The following is an 18,710-nucleotide window of genomic DNA, read 5'->3' on the forward strand; positions in this document are numbered from 1 at the left end:
GAAACTGGTAAGTTGGGTGGGGAGCTGCACCAGGTTCCAGTCTGATTTGGTAAGGTTTCAATATAAAGGGGTCCGCAAGTCAAAAAGTTTGAAAACCCCTGACTTAGACAACAAGAAGGAGCTGCATGACAGGATATTACATGAGTTCGCCATCAAACCAAGATGAATGGAGTTCATGTATAAATGAAGTGAATAATTTTTATATTAAAACTATATATTTCTGTCTTAGTGTTAAATTATCAGTGAACATACATGGGTCTTATGGGAAATCTCTGATGAACTCGAGTGATGCTGATGACCTGGAGTCACCTCTGAAATACATATATATATGGCTGGCTGCCAACAAATTTTTCTGCTTTAAAAAAAAAGGGATTTTATCCTTTATATATACTGTTCAGTATCTATGCGTTGAATAAAATTTATCTTTCTACTTGTTCTACAATACATTTCAACGTTTCGAAACAAACTTGTTTGTTTACATATGACGTAACATATATATATATATATATATATATATATATATATATATATATATATATAATTTATAGTTTTATGTTTTTAATTTATTTTTACGTATATGTATATATATATATATATATATATATATATATATATATATATATATATAGATATATATACATACATACATACACACACACACATATATATGTATGTATATATATTTACTCTCATTGATAGCACCTTGGGCAAATGTCTTCTGCTATAACCTTGGGCTGACTAAAGCTTTATGAGTGGTTTTGGAAGATGGAAACTGAAAGAAGGCCCTCATATATGTGTATATATATGTCAGTCCAAGGTTATAGCAGAAGACATTTGCCCAAGGTGCCATCAATGAGAGTGAATCCAGAACCATGTAGTTGAGAAGCAAATTTCCTACCACACAGCCACTCCTGCACCTAGAAGATACTTAATATTATTTTATGCTCTGAAATATGGTGAACCATGAGATAAGTTTTCCTTCTATTTATTGAGGAATTCATGTAAATCTAAAATTTTCCCAAAAATGCAATCTCTGCTAACAGAAAACAAAAAAACTGAATTTGTAAAAATATTCAAAATATTCAAACCATGCTAATATGGAGTTAAACACATCTTGAAAAATGTAGATAATTGAGACAGGAAACAGCATAGAATATAAACAACAGAAAAGTGACTGGAAATTTGTTAATTTCATGAAAAATTGTTTATTTTTTACCTTAGTAATATGAAGATTATAGTTTACAGATAAAGAATATTGAACATATTGATCTCTACTTTCCCTGTTGTTACACATCCTTATGAAATGAACAATATTGTGTTGATATGTCAGTTACTCTTTTACTTGTTTCAGTCATTTGACTGCGGCCATGCTGGAGCACAGCCTTTAGTCGAATCAAATCGACCCCAGGACTTCTTCTTTGTAAGCCTAGTACTTATTCTATTGGTCTCTTTTGTCGAACCGCTAAGTTACGGGGGACGTAAACACACCACCATCGGTTGTCAAGCGATGTTGGGGGGACAAACACAGACACACACACATATATACATATATACGACGGGCTTCTTTCAGTTTCCGTCTACCAAATCTACTCACAAGGCTTTGGTCGGCCCGAGGCTATAGTAGAAGACACTTGCCCAAGGTGCCACACAGTGGGACTGAACCTGAGACCATGTGGTTGGTAAGCAAGCTACTTATCACACAGCCATAACATTTTGTAAAATCTCAAGAAGAGATCAGAGTAGTAACTATACTAACAGGTATTTAGCTTTTAAACTGGCCATATCCAGTCCAAATATTCTACTAGTCTTATGTTCAAACTAGCCAGATCTGGCTTCTCACACTTCTCCTACAATATCATACTAAAAATATACAAACGTCATTGAAATCTGCAAGTTACAAGATAATGCATGATTAATTCAAACAATGTGAATACATAAGCATTACATTTAACGGACTAATTTGAATGCTAAAGGGTTAAACACTATTTTATTGACAAACTGTTGGTTATGATAATGAGGGTTCCAGGTGATCTGATAAATGGAACAGCCTGCTTGTAGAATTAATATGCAAGTGGCTGAGTACTCCACAGACATGTGTATCCTTAATTAGTTATCAGGGAGATTCAGCATGACACAGAATGTGACAAAGCTGGCCCTTTGAATTACAGGTACTACTCATTCTTGTCAGCTGAGTGGACTGGAGCAATGTGAGACACATTAGCGCTGCCGGGAATTGAACTCACAATCTTCCAATCATGAACCAAATACCCTAACCACTAGGCCACATGCCTTCACTACTAATTACTTAACAATGTAATTATTACTTTCTCTCTCTCTCACATACACATACACTTTGTACATTGCACACACACTGTTGTTCATTTTCAAAGATACTAGTCTTCATCAACTGTGATGTCGATGATGATGATGTAGAGTTCAACCAAATGTTCTCATTCCCTGCAATCTTTGACAACCAATTCTTTGAATCCTGTTTTCTCATCAAATTCTCGTGTGAACGTCAGCCCCTGGCATTCTCCAATAACTACCTCCACCGTAGTGTAAACAATTAAATCTCCAAACACATGACCGCCAACTACCTTTCCTTCAGTGTCGCTGAGAGACATATGAAGATGTCCATCGTCAGAAAGTGTTCCAACTAGAGATACGATTTCAAGAAAACCTTCATAATCATTCACCTGTAAAAAATAAAAGAAGGAATCATCATTATCATCATCATCATCATAATTTTAATGTTCAATTTTCCATCCCTGCATAGGTTCGATGGAATTAACTGAGGCAAATATTCTAGACCTGGATGCCCTTCCTGTTGTCAACCCTCGCCTGTTTCCAAGCAAAATAATATTTTCCTATGAATACATGCTTTTTTTCAGAATATTGTAAATGAATGGAGCGTGGCCGTTGCCAGTACCGCTGGACTGGCCTTCGTAGGATTTTCGAGCGAGATCGTTGCCAGTGCCCCTGGACTGGCTCTTGTGCGGGTGGCACATAAAATACACCATTTTGAGCGTGGCCGTTGCCAGTACCACCTGACTGGCCTTCGTGCTGGTGGCACGTAAAAGCACCCACTACACTCTCGGAGTGGTTGGCATTAGGAAGGGCATCCAGCTGTAGAAACTCTGCCAGATCAGATTGGAGCCTGGTGCAGCCATCTGGTTCGCCAGTCCTCAGTCAAATCGTCCAACCCATGCTAGCATGGAAAGCAGACGTTAAACGACGATGATGACGATGATGAATGACACAGCTTGTATGATAATTGCACTCATTTACATCTATCATGTAATGTTAAGGCATGGAGTATCGTTTCCCATTTTTGCACTTGATCATTGTCTTTTCAAGTAGACCAATATCATGGCGGACATCCTGTTTCTGAATTACATCCTGAGTAATTCTGATTACATATATATGGCTGTGTGGTTAGGAAGCTTGCTTCCCAGCTGCATGGTTTTGGGTTCAGTCCCACCACGTGGCACCTTGGGCAAGTGTCTTCTGCTATAACCCCAGGCTGACCGAAGCCTTGTGATTGAATTTGGTAGGCGGAAGTTACTGCCGTGTGTGTATACGTCTGTGTATGTGCTTGTGCCTCTCTCCCAGAGAGTGAGAGGGGGAAATCTATAAATATGTGTGTGTGTGTGTGTGTGTGTGCACACGTGTGTGTGCACACGTGTGTGTGCACACGTGTGTGCATGTCTGTAGGGTTATATTTAAAATTGAAGTTTAGATAGGAGACTTTAAAATGTAGTATTCAAAGCTTGTTTTGGGTATGTCCCTAGTAGTGTGCTTTGAGAAAATGTTCACCACTTATGGCAACCAGGTGTCATCTGCAGTAGTGCACTTTCATTGCAGGACCTGCGTAAGGAATACCTCAGTGCACATTTAGTATATTTTAAATGATTGATAAGGAGGACAAAGTGTACTGTAAGCTTAATTTAGCATGACGATCATTTCGGCTTACATCTGCACCGCCCTGAAGTGGGTGGGGAATGATATAAGGGAATCAAATGGACCCCCACAGTGCAGAAGAAACCTCATCAGGTTACATAATATGCTACAGTGTTATAAAGTGTACATTTCGCTACTGTGTGTGGTAGGATGGAGTTGGTATAATATGGGTGTTTATAGTAGTTCACAAATCCATTAATGAGGCAGGGTGGGTGATAGATAAAGAATACAAAAAAATCAAATACAAAGAATAAATGGGAAGGTCAGAACGGCTTTTGAGTGAAAAGCACTCTGAAAGGTTGTGGAGTTCTTTGACGGTTGGCCATGCGTATCATTTGTGGCCATGTGGTTGAGAATTTGGTGGAGGTGTGATTCGCTTCTTTGGACTTGGTACATACACACACATATATAGACATACATGTGTGTGTGTGTGTGTATGCCCATACACACATGCATGGACATACACACACAGAGAAATATACACATATAGATATCTGCATGCACATACATACACATATACACACAGATTCATATGCATCTGTATACATACACACAAACATATCCAGGTGTTTAGTGTATGGTGTTTATTACTGTATTGGGGTACTCCATTTAGGCGATTTATGGTTGTGAGGGTGGCAGGATGTTCCAACTAGAATAGGTGAATGTGGATTTCTTGGCATGTATGTAGCATGCAATCCTTTCAGATAATTTGTTGATAAATCTTTCTCTAGTTAATAGAATGGACAAAGGTTCTTCAGAGCACAACCTGCACCTCCACAACCCACACCTGAACAGAAGATCTGCTGAAACAGAGCTAGCATAGAACTTTGGTACATAGTTTATTCAGTGAATTACAATGAATCAGTTTCCCCATTCCATACAATATCCAGAGCAAGAGCCAACAAGAGATGAAGAGGGTATGAGGATAGGGCATGTAAGTTAACCAGGAAGAGAAGATAGGGTGGTTACATAGAACAATTTAAGTATAAGATATCTGGATATGGATATATGCAGTACTTTAAACCCCACATAGCTCGACAGGCTTAGAAGAAAGAGTCGTTATATTTAACTATTATTATCATTATTATCATTAACTATTAATAATAAATTGATACACATACTCTTTTACTCTTTTACTCGTTTCAGTCATTTGACTGTGGCCATGCTGGAGCACTGCCTTTTAGTCAAGCAAATCGACCCTAGGACTTATTCTTTGTAAGCCTAGTACTTATTCTCTCGGTCTCTTTTGCCGACCTAAACACATCAGCATTGGTTGTCAAGCGATGTTGGGGGGACAAACACAGACACACAAACACACACACATCTATATATATATATATATATATATATATATATATATATATATATATATATATATATATATATATATATACACATATATACGACGGGCTTCTTTCAGTTTCCGTCTACCAAATCCACTCACAAGGCTTTGGTCGGCTCGAGGCTATAGTAGAAGACACTTGCCCAAGGTGCCATGCAGTGAAACTGAACCCGGAACCATGTGGTTCGTAAGCAAGCTACTTACCACACAGCCATTTTAAATCAGTAAATTTATCTTATAAACATTTTGCAATGAGGTGGGAGGCTGGCTGAAATTGAAATGGAATGCATGTGGTCTTGGCAATTGAGATATTGAAAGAAGGGGAAAACCTAGATTCATTGACTGAGTCACATTTGAATAATAAAAACTTAGCTTGTTGATTCAAGAGTGTGGCATTGTTTCACAAACGGCGAACAAACAAAGGAATGATATTCAGGAAAACCCGTTTTTTAAATATTGTTGTATTTGGGGATGGTCATGTTGCCAGTTTAGCCAATAAAAACATGCACTATATATTTGGTGTTAATTTGCTTCAGCTTTATATTACATTAATCGTATTTCGGTCAGAGTTCTTTCGTCACACTTCTGTGACCTCATCAGTGGTCCTTTGCTTTCTTCTTCCTTATTTGTGTGTCCCTCCTTACTAACGATCAACCATTTTGTATTCTGTATTCCTATTGTATGTGTCTATATTTGTGCATGCGTATCTCTCTATGTGTGTGACGAAAGAACTCTGGCCGAAATATGATTAATGTAATATAAAGCTGAAGCAAATTAACACCGAATATATAGTGCGTGTGTTTTTATTGGCTAAACTGGCAACATGACCATCCCCAAATACAACAATATCTGTTTCAACACACGATTTCACATCAAGAAACTTGCAAAACAAATATGTTTTTTAAATATATGACAGATGCTGTGTGTTGATCCTACACAATAAAGTTTAGTCCCCACATAGCTAGACAGGCTTACAAGAAAGAGTTGTTATATTTAACCATTATTATTATTATTATTATTATTATTATTATTATTATCATTAATTGCATATTGACAAGGACAGCTCTGTAAAGAAGAGCTGATCTCTAACTGTGGAGGGAACCTGTGGAAGAGGTGGACCCAGGAAAACATAAGACGAGGTAGTGAAGCATGATCTCTGAACATTGGGGCTCACGGAAGCAATGACTAGTCACCGAGACCTTTGGCAATATTCTGTCCTTGAGCGGACCTGTCGAGTGAAGTGAAATCGTAGTTGTGGCTGATGCTGGTGTCATGTTACCGGCAGCCGTGTTAGTTGCATGTATAAAGCACCTTTCAAGCACTGGGCCTCACAAAAGCAATGTGACCGATGCTGGTGTCACATAACTAGCACCCATGCTGTTGGCATGTAAAAACCACCGTTTGAGCATTGGGCTTCACGTAGGCAATGTGGCTGATGCCGGTGTCGTATTACTAGCACCTGTATCGGTGTCGCGTCACTAGCACCTGTATCGGTGGCATGTAGAAGGCACCTTTTGAATGTTAGGCTTCATGGAGGCAATGTCAAATGACTGAGATCTTTGGCAATATGCTATGCTTGGGTAGAAAATCCATCAAGCCAAGTGAAATCATAGTTGTGGAAGATACTGGTGTCATGCAACTGGTATATGTAATGAGGCTTTGGTCGGCCTGAGGCTATAGTAGAAGACACTTGCCCAAGGTGCCACGCAGTGGGACTGAACCCGAAACCATGTAGTTGGTAAGCAAGCTACTTACCTGTTATAGATAGTTTCCCTTGTGTTTAAATGTACACTATTTTATATTGAGAATATGTTGTCTATTAACTTTTTATACATGCTAGGCCACTGGTAGTGAAATTTCTAAAAATATTTGCTACCCTATATATTTTACGTATATATATATATATATATATATATATATATATATATAGTGTGTGTGTGTGTGTGTGTGTTTGTGTGTGTTTGTGTGCATATGTTTGTGTGTCTGTGTTTATCTCCTCACCAACTGATGCTGGTGTGTTTATGTCCCCGTAACTTAGCGGTTTGGCAAAAGGGACCGATAGAATAAGTACAAGGCTTACAAAGACTAAGTACTGGGGTCAATGTAATCAATTAACTCCCCCCAGAATTTCAGGCCTTGAACCTATATAATAGTAGGAAGTATTATTTATATTAATATCTATGTTCGTAAAATGTATTTCTCATGTTGAAATGAAATAATTGTAACTTACAGAATTAAAAAGAATACCATAAATTCCAGTCTTTGTTTTAATATATCCGTACTCTATGACTAATATGTTTGATCAGGAATTTCAACCTGTTCGTATGGTCTTCTTCATGAAAAGAAAACATCTGCACACAAACAATTGGTAACTGGAATATGCACATGTGTTTCATGAGGACACAGCTTGGAGAGTGTAATCCCTTTTACACACTCATTCTATTTCTCTCTCTACAAATATGTGTGTGTATGTATGTGTGTGTATGTATGTGTGTGTAAAATTAATATAAACGGTAGTTTGTAATGTTTTGCTACAAAAAGAAAATTACAAATGTCACTAAATGTGACAGGAGTGTGAGAAAACACCCACATTACTAGAAATAAGAGCTAAACTGCCTGTAATGCTGTAGTTAATGTACATGAATGAATGAAAGCATATACACTAATGAATGATAACATATACACTATGGTCCCTGTTAGTGTATAAGTTTTCATTCATGTGCATTAACTACAGTATTAGAGTGGTTTAGCTCTTATTTCTAGCAATCTAGGTGTTTTCTAACAACCTTTTCTTTTTTTTTCTCTTTTCCTCCCTTTTTACTTGTTTCAGTCATTTGACTGTGGCCATGCTGGAGCACTGCCTTTAGTTGAGCAAATTGACTCCGGGACTTATTCTTTGTAAGCCTAGTACTTATTCTATCGGTCTGTTTTGCCAAACTGCTAAGTGACGGGGACATAAACACACCAGCATCGGTTGTCAAGCAATGCTAGGGGAACAAACACAGACACACAAATATATATATATACATATATACGATGGGCTTCATTCAGTTTCCGTCTACCAAATCCACTCACAAGGCTTTGGTTGGCCCGAGTCTATAGTAGAAAACATTTGCCCAAGGTGCCACGCAGTGGAACTGAACCCGGAACCATGTGGTTGGTAAGCAAGCTACTTACCACACAACCATTCCTGCGCCTTAGTCACATTTATATGTATGTATGTAGTATGTATACAGGTGTGGCTGTATGGTTATGAAGCTTGCTTCCCAACTATGTGGTCCTGGGTTCAGTCCCATTGCATGGCACCTTAGCCAAGTGTCTTTTACTACAGCTTCAAGCTGACCAAATTCTTGTGAGTGAGTTTGGTAGATATAAACTGAAAGAAGGACTAGTAGTATCCGTAGCTTTTTTCAGTGTCTCTGAGATCGGTGAGAGGAAGTTATCCTTGGAATCACTAGTTAGCTCTAACTGCTTGCAACTGATCCCACTAAAAGCACACAAGGGTTGAGTGATGATGTTAACTCTTTAGCATTTAAAACTGGCCATATTCAGCCTAAATATTTTACCTGTTTTATGTTCAAACCAGCCAGATCTGGCCTCTTAAACCTACTTTACAATGTCATTCTAAAAATAAACAGTCACATCATTGAACTCTCAAAGCCATGTGATAATGCATGATTATATAAGGATTACATCTGACAGAGTTATCTGAATGCTGCAAGATTAAACTGGGCAATGCATTAAACCTACCACTCAAACAACCATGCTTCATCACAGATTTTTGACTATCAAATTCTACTCATAAGACTTTGGCAAACTGAAGATTTAAAGCAGAAGTCATTTACCCAAGCTCCCTCTAAGTGGGATTAGATACAAAACCACAATTACGAAATACATTTCTCAGTCACACTGCTGTGTTGCACCAATGAGATATCATGGAAGTCAAAATTATCTTACCGACACACTGTTTGCCATTCTCAAGCGGGCTTTAGTTAAACTACCAACAGCAGTTACAATGAAGGCACTTTTTAACTGCTTTTCGTGGACAAATTTTTTTAAAGAAGACACCAGTTCCTGGCCAGGTTTAATCCGTAGAGCATAGCATTTCATGTCACACATGTTCTGAAAGATAAATAAAACCAGTGGCTCAGTGACATGAAAGAGATAAATAATTGATACAGGTTTCCACAACATTGTAAATTCAAAACATTTCAAAACATGTTTCCCAACATTATCAAGAGGATGATGTGAATTACTTCTCTTCTAGTTTAACTCTATCATATCTCTTATCTTTTACTTGCTTCATTAGTATTGCTATGTCTAAGCAAAATCTTAATGTGTGTGTGTGAGTGGGTGGTGGTGGTGGAGTGAACTCTCCTGTTATAAATGACAATTGAAGGTTCATAATCATCTTGCTGGACAATCTGCACAGATGACTTGTTCATAGTGATCAAATGCTAGTGCTGCACATTAGTGCACTCCCTTTATCAAATCAACAATTGGTGTATCACATGTTAGGTGTGAAAGTGATCGCAGAGCAATGTGAAACAATGTCTTTTGCACACACTCACAGACATAGATACACACACATAGAATAAAGATAATGGGGTTCTCAATTATTAAAACTGTGGCTACCATTAGCTGTCTACTTTTATGTTTGCATGTACCTATATGCGTATAGCTTACTCATCTATGTAGCAGGGGGGACGGTTTCATCTGATCCTGTCAAAACCATCATCCACTGACTACATTTCTGTAATACAAAGTTTGTATAAACACAAACACAGGAGTTGACTAACTTTCATTTATATTCACGGAGAAATTCGTGTAATGAATGTATACACACAAATACCAACATTTACACTGTGATGGAGGCCTTTATACGAATATACATTAAAATCAGCCACCATACAGAAGGTCTGTAACTTTATTTTCATTGTCAATATTTATAGGTATTTTCAAACATTTACTATTTTCTGGTAATTGTTTGTTCTGTCCTAGTAATCTGGTAATGAACATGGGAACGTTAAACTCAGATTTACATTTTTAGGGTCTGCTTTCACATACCATTCAAATGTTTGCTTAACTTAAACTGTTTAATGTTTGGATAAATCTGGTGCTCAAGAGTTAGTAATATAATCATTCTATAGAAACAACACAATCAACTTTGAAGAATTTGGTTTAAGAGGTTGGCCGATAATGTTAATCTTCAGGAGAACAAATGCTTAAGTTATGATAGGCATGGCTATAGCAATGTGGTTAGGAAGTTTACTTTACAACTACATCATTGGTTGTTTGGTTCGTTGGTAGATAGGTGGGTGGATGGATAGATAGATAGATAGATAGATAGATAGATAGATAGATAGATAGATAGACAGATAGATAGATAGATGATCAGATAGATAGGTAGGTAGGTAGATAGGCAGAGAGACAGATAGATAGAGAGATAGATAGACAAAGAGACAGACAGATAGAGAGATAGATAGACAGAGAGACAGACAGATAGAGAGATAGATAGACAGAGAGACAGATAGATAGAGAGATAGATAAACAGATAACCAGACAGAAAAACCATTATTGAGTTTGAGTGTAAACTATGGACAAGACGTGCCACCTCTAACAATTTTTGTATCGTAAGAGGATTTAGTGACTTGGCCCAAGTTGGTATTTACTGCCTACACTATCTTAAAGAAATGTTCCCTAATCTTCATGGTGGTCTATATAGGGACGATGCTTTATTTGTTATACCTAATAATAATAATAATAATAATAAAATGGTCTTAGAAAGGACACGTTAAGAAACTCAGGAAATTCTTTTGAAACTTTAACCTAGACTTAACCTTTGAATATAATACTAAAGTAGTAAATTTCTTAGAGATTACGCTTGATCTTGAATTTGGCTTACGCAACCTGTATAGAAAACCTGACAAAATTACTAAGTACATCAACAGATTATCCAGTCACCCAATTGAGTAATAAAACCATTGACAAAGAGTATTTCTGATAGGATTACACAACTATCTACTAATGTTGAAATATTTAATTCATACGCCTACTATTATAACTGCTCTATCTAAGGCAGGCTACAAGCAACATATTGTGTTTGAGCCCATGGGTTATAAGAATACCTATAGCAATAAATTAGTGATGAGAAACTGAAAGATAAGGTAACAACATTAGATTCTAGGAATACTGACCAACACAATGAATTAATTAAATTGAATAGATATAATATTAATGGCTGTAGGACTAGCATAAATAGTAACCTAATCCAGTAGAAGTGATTTTTGAAGGGTAAATAAAATCCTTGGTCTAGGTAATAACCATAAGTGTTTAGATAATGTAAGCAAAATGATAGTTAATAATTGTACCATCAAAGCTGAACTGGATATGGACAATAATAGAAACACTGTAATAGTAATATTAAAAACATTGGTAATAACATGAATGAGTGTATATCATATAAGTGAAGAACCAACAGTAAGTCGAGTAATCATAGTCAGTATGGCAGCAATAATATACGTAAAGATGACATAATCTGGTATAACCCACCATTCAATTATGCAATAGCTACCAAAATATAAGAAAATTTTAAGCTACTAGAGAAGAATTTCCCTCCCTGGCATAAATACAACTGTATATTATCCTGTAGGAAAATTAGAGTCTCCTACTCTACCCTCCCTAATCTAGGCACTATAATAGTAGGCCTGAATAGGAGAAATATAGAACTTGCCTGTAATAATAATACTGTAGTTGCTAATACATATAATAACTTCATCAACAAAGGATCACATAATTATAAAAGGTCACTAAAACCCTAGAAATAATAACTCTTTGAACACTTGTGATTTTAACCATATAAATGTGGCTGGACCTAATACTAGTAGTAGTAGTGACAGATAACTTAGAACTATAAGTAATGGTAGAATGGAATCTGCACACTTTACAACAGTGCTTCGTAGAAAGGTGTGTAGCATGTAATCGTCGCATTGACCATGACAGAGACAGTTGTCATGGTGATACCTGCTCAGAGGCCTACGCAAAGTTGCAGAAAGTGTATGGAGAGAGGAGTATAGGAGCCGCACACAAGTGTACGAGTGTTTCAGACGATTTCCAAGATGGTTGGAAAAAAATGTCGATATTGACGAACGTTCTGGGAGACATGCAACCAGCAGAACTGAGGAAGACATTGCAGATGTGCGTGCAACTGTGAGGGGAAATCGTTGAATCACCATCCGTGAGTTATCAGAGGATGTGCAGATTAGTTAGAGTTCAGTTCAGTCCATTATCCCTGAAGATTTGGGTATGAGACGCGTGTCTGCCAAGTTTGTGCCAAAACTGCTTTCAGCTGACCAAAAAGACACTCAGATTTCAGTTGCACAAGATCTCCTTGATTGTGTCAAGAACGATGAAAACATTTTGAAAACTTTATGTAGGCCTCTGAGCAGGTATCGCCAAGCTTTTGGCAAAATTTGATGCAGATTCTCTGCTCAACTTTGTCTGTCATGGTCAATGTGGTGATCACATGCTACACACCTTCCTTCCAAGCACTGCTGCAAACAGCAGAAGTGAGCTAGAATGTTAAGGCTTAGTATGCATGCACAGCAGAGTTCAAGGTCAATCTGTGCTGAGCAGCTTCACTCTGCATACTTTAGCTTCATTACTACAGTCCGGATACTTATTGATCAGAAAAAACACACACGCACATATATACATACACACACACACACACACACACACGACATATGTATGTATGTATATATATATGTCCGCCACTACATTCCTCCATGGCTAGATTTAATTTGCGTATACAAATTTAATCTGCGATCCATGGGACGAGCCGTTTTAGCGATGCGTCCTGCCCAAGCTCGTCGAAACGCCGGTGTTAAAACGTGGGTGGCTGATGAAGATGTTCTCTATGTGGCTCGTGTGTTCTCGTCTACGTTTGTTTGCAATGTCCTGTACCCAGATATGCACCTATACATACAGGTGGATGTCGGTATGCACATACCTGTACGTATATATGCATATACTCATTTACTATTTGTTTTTATATATATATATATATATATATATAATCGTGATGGCACCTGTGCCCAGTGTCGCCTTCCCGGCACTTGTGCCAGTGGCACGTGTAAAGACATTCGAGCGAGATCATTGCCAGTGCCGCTGGACTGGCTCCTGTGCAGGTGGCACGTAAAATACACCATTTTGAGCATGGTCGTTGCCAGTACCGCCTGACTGGCCTTCGTGCCGGTGGCACGTAAAAGTACCCACTACAATCTCAGAGTGGTTGGCGTTAGGAAGGGCATCCAGCTGTAGAAACTCTGCCAAATCAGATTGGAGACGGGTGTAGCCACCTGGTCCACCAGTCCTCAGTCAAATCGTCCAACCCATGCTAGCATGGAAAGCGGACGTTAAACGATGATGATGATGATGTCTGTGTGTATACATATATTGCCAAATTTGGAAGAGGGTCAGTGACAGACATAGGTTAGCACCCATTACCATATTAGCATTGTATATAGTTTAGATATTCTCCAGCCATTGTGTTGAAATTTGATATGATCTTGTCATGGCTCTAACATAGTGGAGGAATACTGTTAGAGAGTGAAAGTTTACTATTGTTATTCATATAACACATGCCATGAACTGAATGCTCTTATCATCAGTATATAAGTACTGATAGATCTAGAGATGTTGTTACAAGTGGAGTGATGTCAAGTTTAAGTTGTTACTGTATGTTGACCTGATTATTCAGGTTTTAAGATATAAATTAATAAAAGGGTAAGTGTTTACATTTTATCTGAAGTTGAAGTTCCTAAATTTAGCATTAAGATAAACTAAGATATAGGGGATTAGAATAAACTTGCAGAGTAATGTGTTATACCAAAACAATTATGCTGAAAGTGACAGCAGCAATAGCAACAACATCAATATTAATAATATAAATACCAATAATTTTAAGAAAATAACATTATGATTATCTTCCAAAATAATAACAGAAATAACAATGCCAATAACCATGGGGTAATAATAAGACTATGATAAAAGGGTAATGGTCCCAATACTGGATGAAAGTAAAAAATTGAAGTTAAAATAAAATGTTACAGTCTTAAAAGAATAAAACAGGATAAATAAAATTAAATAAAAAGATTTTAAAATAATTTTAAACCCAAAGAAATATATATATACACACACACACACACACACATCCACATAAATACACATATATAGACACACACACACATACATACATATACATGTATACATACACAAACATACATACATACATTATATATATACATAGTAAATCCAAATATATATATATATATATGGTAAATCCCCAAAACAACGAAGAACACAAGAAAAAATCAACAACACGAGGACGTGGTACATACAAAGTATTAGCAGACACCCAGGGAAGGAAAGAAAGGTGGTTTTATGTTTTGAGCAAAGCTCTTCGTCAGAAACAGGAGACAGAGGAAAGTCCAAGAGAAAAGGAAGATGGAGGTAAAAAAATACATATGCACACAGACGTAGGAGTGGCTGTGTGGTAAGTAGCTTGCTTACAAACCACATGGTTCCGGGTTCAATCCCACTGCATGGCACCTTGGGCAAGTGTCTTCTACTATAGCCTTGGGCCGACCAAAGCCTTGTGAGTGGATTTGGTAGACAGAAACTGAAAGAAGCCCGTCGTATATATGTATATATATATATATATGTATGTGTGTGTATATGTTTGTGTGTGTATATGTTTGTGTGTCTGTGTTTGTGTCCCCCCTCTCCCCAACATCGCTTGACAACCGACGCTGGTGTATTTACGTCCCCGTAACTTAGTGGTTCGGCAAAAAAAACTGAGAGAATAAGTATTGGGCTTTCAAAAAATAAGTCCTGGGGTCGATTTGCTTGACTAAAGGCGGTGCTCCAGCATGGCCACAGTCAAATGACTGAAACAAGTAAAAGAGTATATATATATACATATATTTATATATGTTAGTAACACCTATAAGGAGGTGCTTTTTACATTCACCAAAATGAATGGAGCCTTAACTAGGAGGAAGTGATGTCATTAGATGGTATCCAATGTTCATTGAGTGTTTCAACCCTGAACTGTAAGACACTCCTGTTGGTGGGTCAGCAGAGGTGGCCAAGTCACTGCTCCTCGTCTCCTCCTGGCTTCCAGCTTAACTCCTCTCTCTTGCTCCAAAGCAAGCTGCTTGTCCCATCCTGCACACAGACACTCTTTGCTGCTCACCTCTCATTCCAATGGCTGTAAGCAGGAAATCCACTACAGCTAACCTCAATTAGGAAAAGCCATACCTGTCATCTCTTCTCCCTGCAATCCTGCACACATACATACATAGATACATACATACATACATACTTGTCCTCTCACTTAACTGCTTCTAGTTTGAGGGTGATTTTTATCAGCAGTTCTTGGGAGTGGCCATGGGAATGAGAATGGTCCCCGACTATGCAAACCTGTTCATTGGCTACGTTGAGGCCCAAATATTCTCAAGTTTCACTGGTCCCGCTCCCAAACTATACGGTCATTATATTGATGACTGTATCGGTGCAATCTCACTCTTCCACAAACATCAAGACTCCTTCCTCTCTTTTGTCAAATCCTTCCATCCTGCCCTCTACTTCTCCTGCACTATTTCCAACACTTCCGTTGCCTTTCTCGACATTTCGGTCAGCATTCCTCACTCCACCTCCATCCACTATAAACACACCAAGCTCTCCATCCCCTATTCCCAATTCCTCCATCTACATAGGCTCTGCAGTGACGACCATAGCTTTGAGACTCAGTCTCAACTCATGGCTCGCCACTTCATCCTACATGGATATCCCCTCACCACTATCCATACCGCTCTTGCCAGAGCATGTTCCGTGGACCATGCATCTGCTCTCTCCTCCACTGTCACCCATCTCTTGTTTCCTCTCACCTACCATCCCACCACCCTACCTCTGTAACGCACCATTCTTCGAGCCTTCCAGTGACTCCAGTTCAACCTCTCCACTTTGCACATCTTCCCTAACCGACCCCTCCCCTCCTTCAAACGAGTCTAGAACCTATGAGATCTCTTGGTCCACAGCTTCTTCCCTAACCCAACCTTCCAACCCAGCTTGTTCCCCTGCTTCCGCCCACGGTGGCGCACTTGCCCTTACCTCTCCAACACCACCCTCCTCACAGGCACCCATCATCGACCCTATCATATCACTGACTCCTTCACCTGCACTTCTAGCAACGTCATCTACTGCATCTCCTGCTCTCTCTGTCCTTCTCTATGCATTGGTCAAATGGCACGCCACTTAGCTGACTAGGTTATATTCTACTCTGCTGGATATTTTAAGCATTTCAGAGGTAATTCCCAATGAATCAGGGTTTTTTCCAGTTTTCATATTCTTAACTGTTTTATCTTTAACACTGCAACAAAAATGGCAAAGCATAGTTTAGTTAAACTATGTTTGTGACAGGTTACAGATATGCTTTTTTTATTGATGAACAGTTCAGTTACATCATGTAAAATGAGTTTTCTTCAGGTGGATTAAATTAAAAATGAAATAAAATTTAACATTTAGGAATATTCACACAATTACTATACAATGCATAATGACTCCCGCATCTCAGTTGGGAGAGTAAATTAGGGAATGCTATTTGATGTTAAATATATGTGGTAATAAATCTGTCTACATCGCCACAGGGTGGAGAAAGAAAAAACACACATCTCAAATATACGAAACTAAAAGGCGCCATTCTCAGATAAAAAAAAAAGATAGAGGTGGTTCAACGGGTGGCCTGAATGACGTGAGGACCAGCAAGGGAAGAATGGATGATAAATAATAAAAATAGAATGAAATAAAAGGGTACAATAAACGGGCAGAGGTAAAGAATACGTACACCACCCGGTGTACGTATTCTTTACCTTCGTCTACATATATATCGTCACGGAACGGGAAATTTGTCATACCGTCAGGCCTTTTACCGTTTCCATCGGTCTAGCCTCGCTGGTTCGAGTTCGGAAAGGGAAGCCTGCGGCGTCTAGGCCATGCTTTATGATTTTGTCGGGGGTGGCATGGTGTGAAAGGCAGCCGGCACTATGACGGCACAACAGTGGGCGGAGGCTGAAAAAATCCACAGTGGTTCCACAGCGGCATTCATGAGGATCACAAATCTGGGGTCCAAACCTCAGGGAAACGTTGATGCGCTGACAGTCACGAGTGATCGCACCGCATTGAGCCAAGCTCCGCTGTGAGCTCCTGCTCTTCTTCCTACAAATTCGATTTCCAAGTGAATAGCTTGGCGAAGCATTTTGAGTGTCATGGGAGTAAATTTGTAAAATCTGATGCAGCCACGTTGCTCTAATTAGTCAGTCACATAAGTATAAGGCACGAAGTCTATAGGCCTGAGTCATAGGCTGGCTCCCAATGAACCGCCAGCTAGATGCTCACTGCCGTTGACCAGTCCAATCTCACTCAACCAGTGACGCAGGGAAACTTTATGGTAACGCCTCGAGAATCGAAGAATATCACAAAATTTACGAAGTTAAAAAAAGTAATTTTTAAAACTAATGAGGTCCTACAAAATTTAATTCCAGTGTAATAAAATAAAATAATTACAGTGTTAACCTTAGTTAAACTTCTTTTCACTGCAATACATAAAAATACACTTAATAATCGAAGACTACTCACCGTCATCATGATTCAAATAATTATTGTGCCCACGATACGCGCGCACACACATACACAATTATCTCCCTTGTCCCGCAGAGTTGCTTCCCAACTTAACTTTTGTCGGACTTTAGAGTAGATAAGCATACGTTAAAAGTATTTAAAAACGGTATTTATATACTTTAGATATGAATAATTAAAGAGTGCAAAAAAATATTAAAGACTTACTTTGGCCAATAAATCAAGCATAGTTATCTTTATATTTTGAATTTCACTGTCCTTATCGCATTTTTAAAAATATAGTTTTATTTTCACAGCACACCTACAACTCGTCAGCTATAACACGTTTTGGAACTATTGACCATATAGGAGTAGAAACGAAATATTATAATATTATCCACACCTTATGGGTTTAAGTGCTTTCATCTATTCGGGGTTGATAAAATAAATACTTGTCGACTCCTGGAGTCGATGTAATCAACTTAACCTCGCCATCCGCTACAGCCGAAATTGCTGGCCTTGTGCCAAAATTTGAAACCATTATTATTCACACCTTTATACTGTGTGGATATTCACAAAGATGCAAGACCATTTAGCAAGGATAAAATTGACAGTATTGAAGAAAGATAATTCAGACAAGAAATGAGAGTCATATCCCTTGTTATAACAATGTCCTTCGCTAAATTTCGATAATTAAAAAAATTCGTTTTTGATATTTCAGTAAACGATG

The 18,710-nt window shown here is 38.2% G+C and overlaps 1 protein-coding gene across 3 annotated transcripts; it reads right to left on the reverse strand.

Moving 5' to 3' along the window:
- Positions 1–1,181: 1,181 nt before the first annotated feature.
- Positions 1,182–18,347, reverse strand: LOC106881398 (uncharacterized). Of its 3 annotated transcripts, none has more exons than XM_014931775.3 (3): positions 18,209–18,347; positions 9,260–9,424; positions 1,182–2,696 (listed from the first exon to the last, which is right to left on the reverse strand). In XM_014931775.3, the coding sequence occupies exons 1-3, from the start codon at positions 18,227–18,229 to the stop codon at positions 2,451–2,453; spliced, it is 432 nt and encodes a 143-aa protein (XP_014787261.1). In that variant the 5' UTR covers positions 18,230–18,347; the 3' UTR covers positions 1,182–2,450. The 3 variants fall into 3 exon arrangements, with proteins under 3 accessions (XP_014787261.1, XP_014787262.1, XP_052832544.1); XM_014931776.3 differs by lacking the exon at positions 18,209–18,347 and adding an exon at positions 18,002–18,032; XM_052976584.2 differs by lacking the exon at positions 18,209–18,347 and adding an exon at positions 16,543–16,736.
- Between the last annotated feature and the right edge of the window lie 363 nt (positions 18,348–18,710).

This window comes from Octopus bimaculoides, chromosome 24 (genome assembly GCF_046866305.1).
Source record: "Octopus bimaculoides isolate indiv1 chromosome 24, ASM4686630v1, whole genome shotgun sequence".
NCBI lineage: Eukaryota > Metazoa > Mollusca > Cephalopoda > Octopoda > Octopodidae > Octopus > Octopus bimaculoides.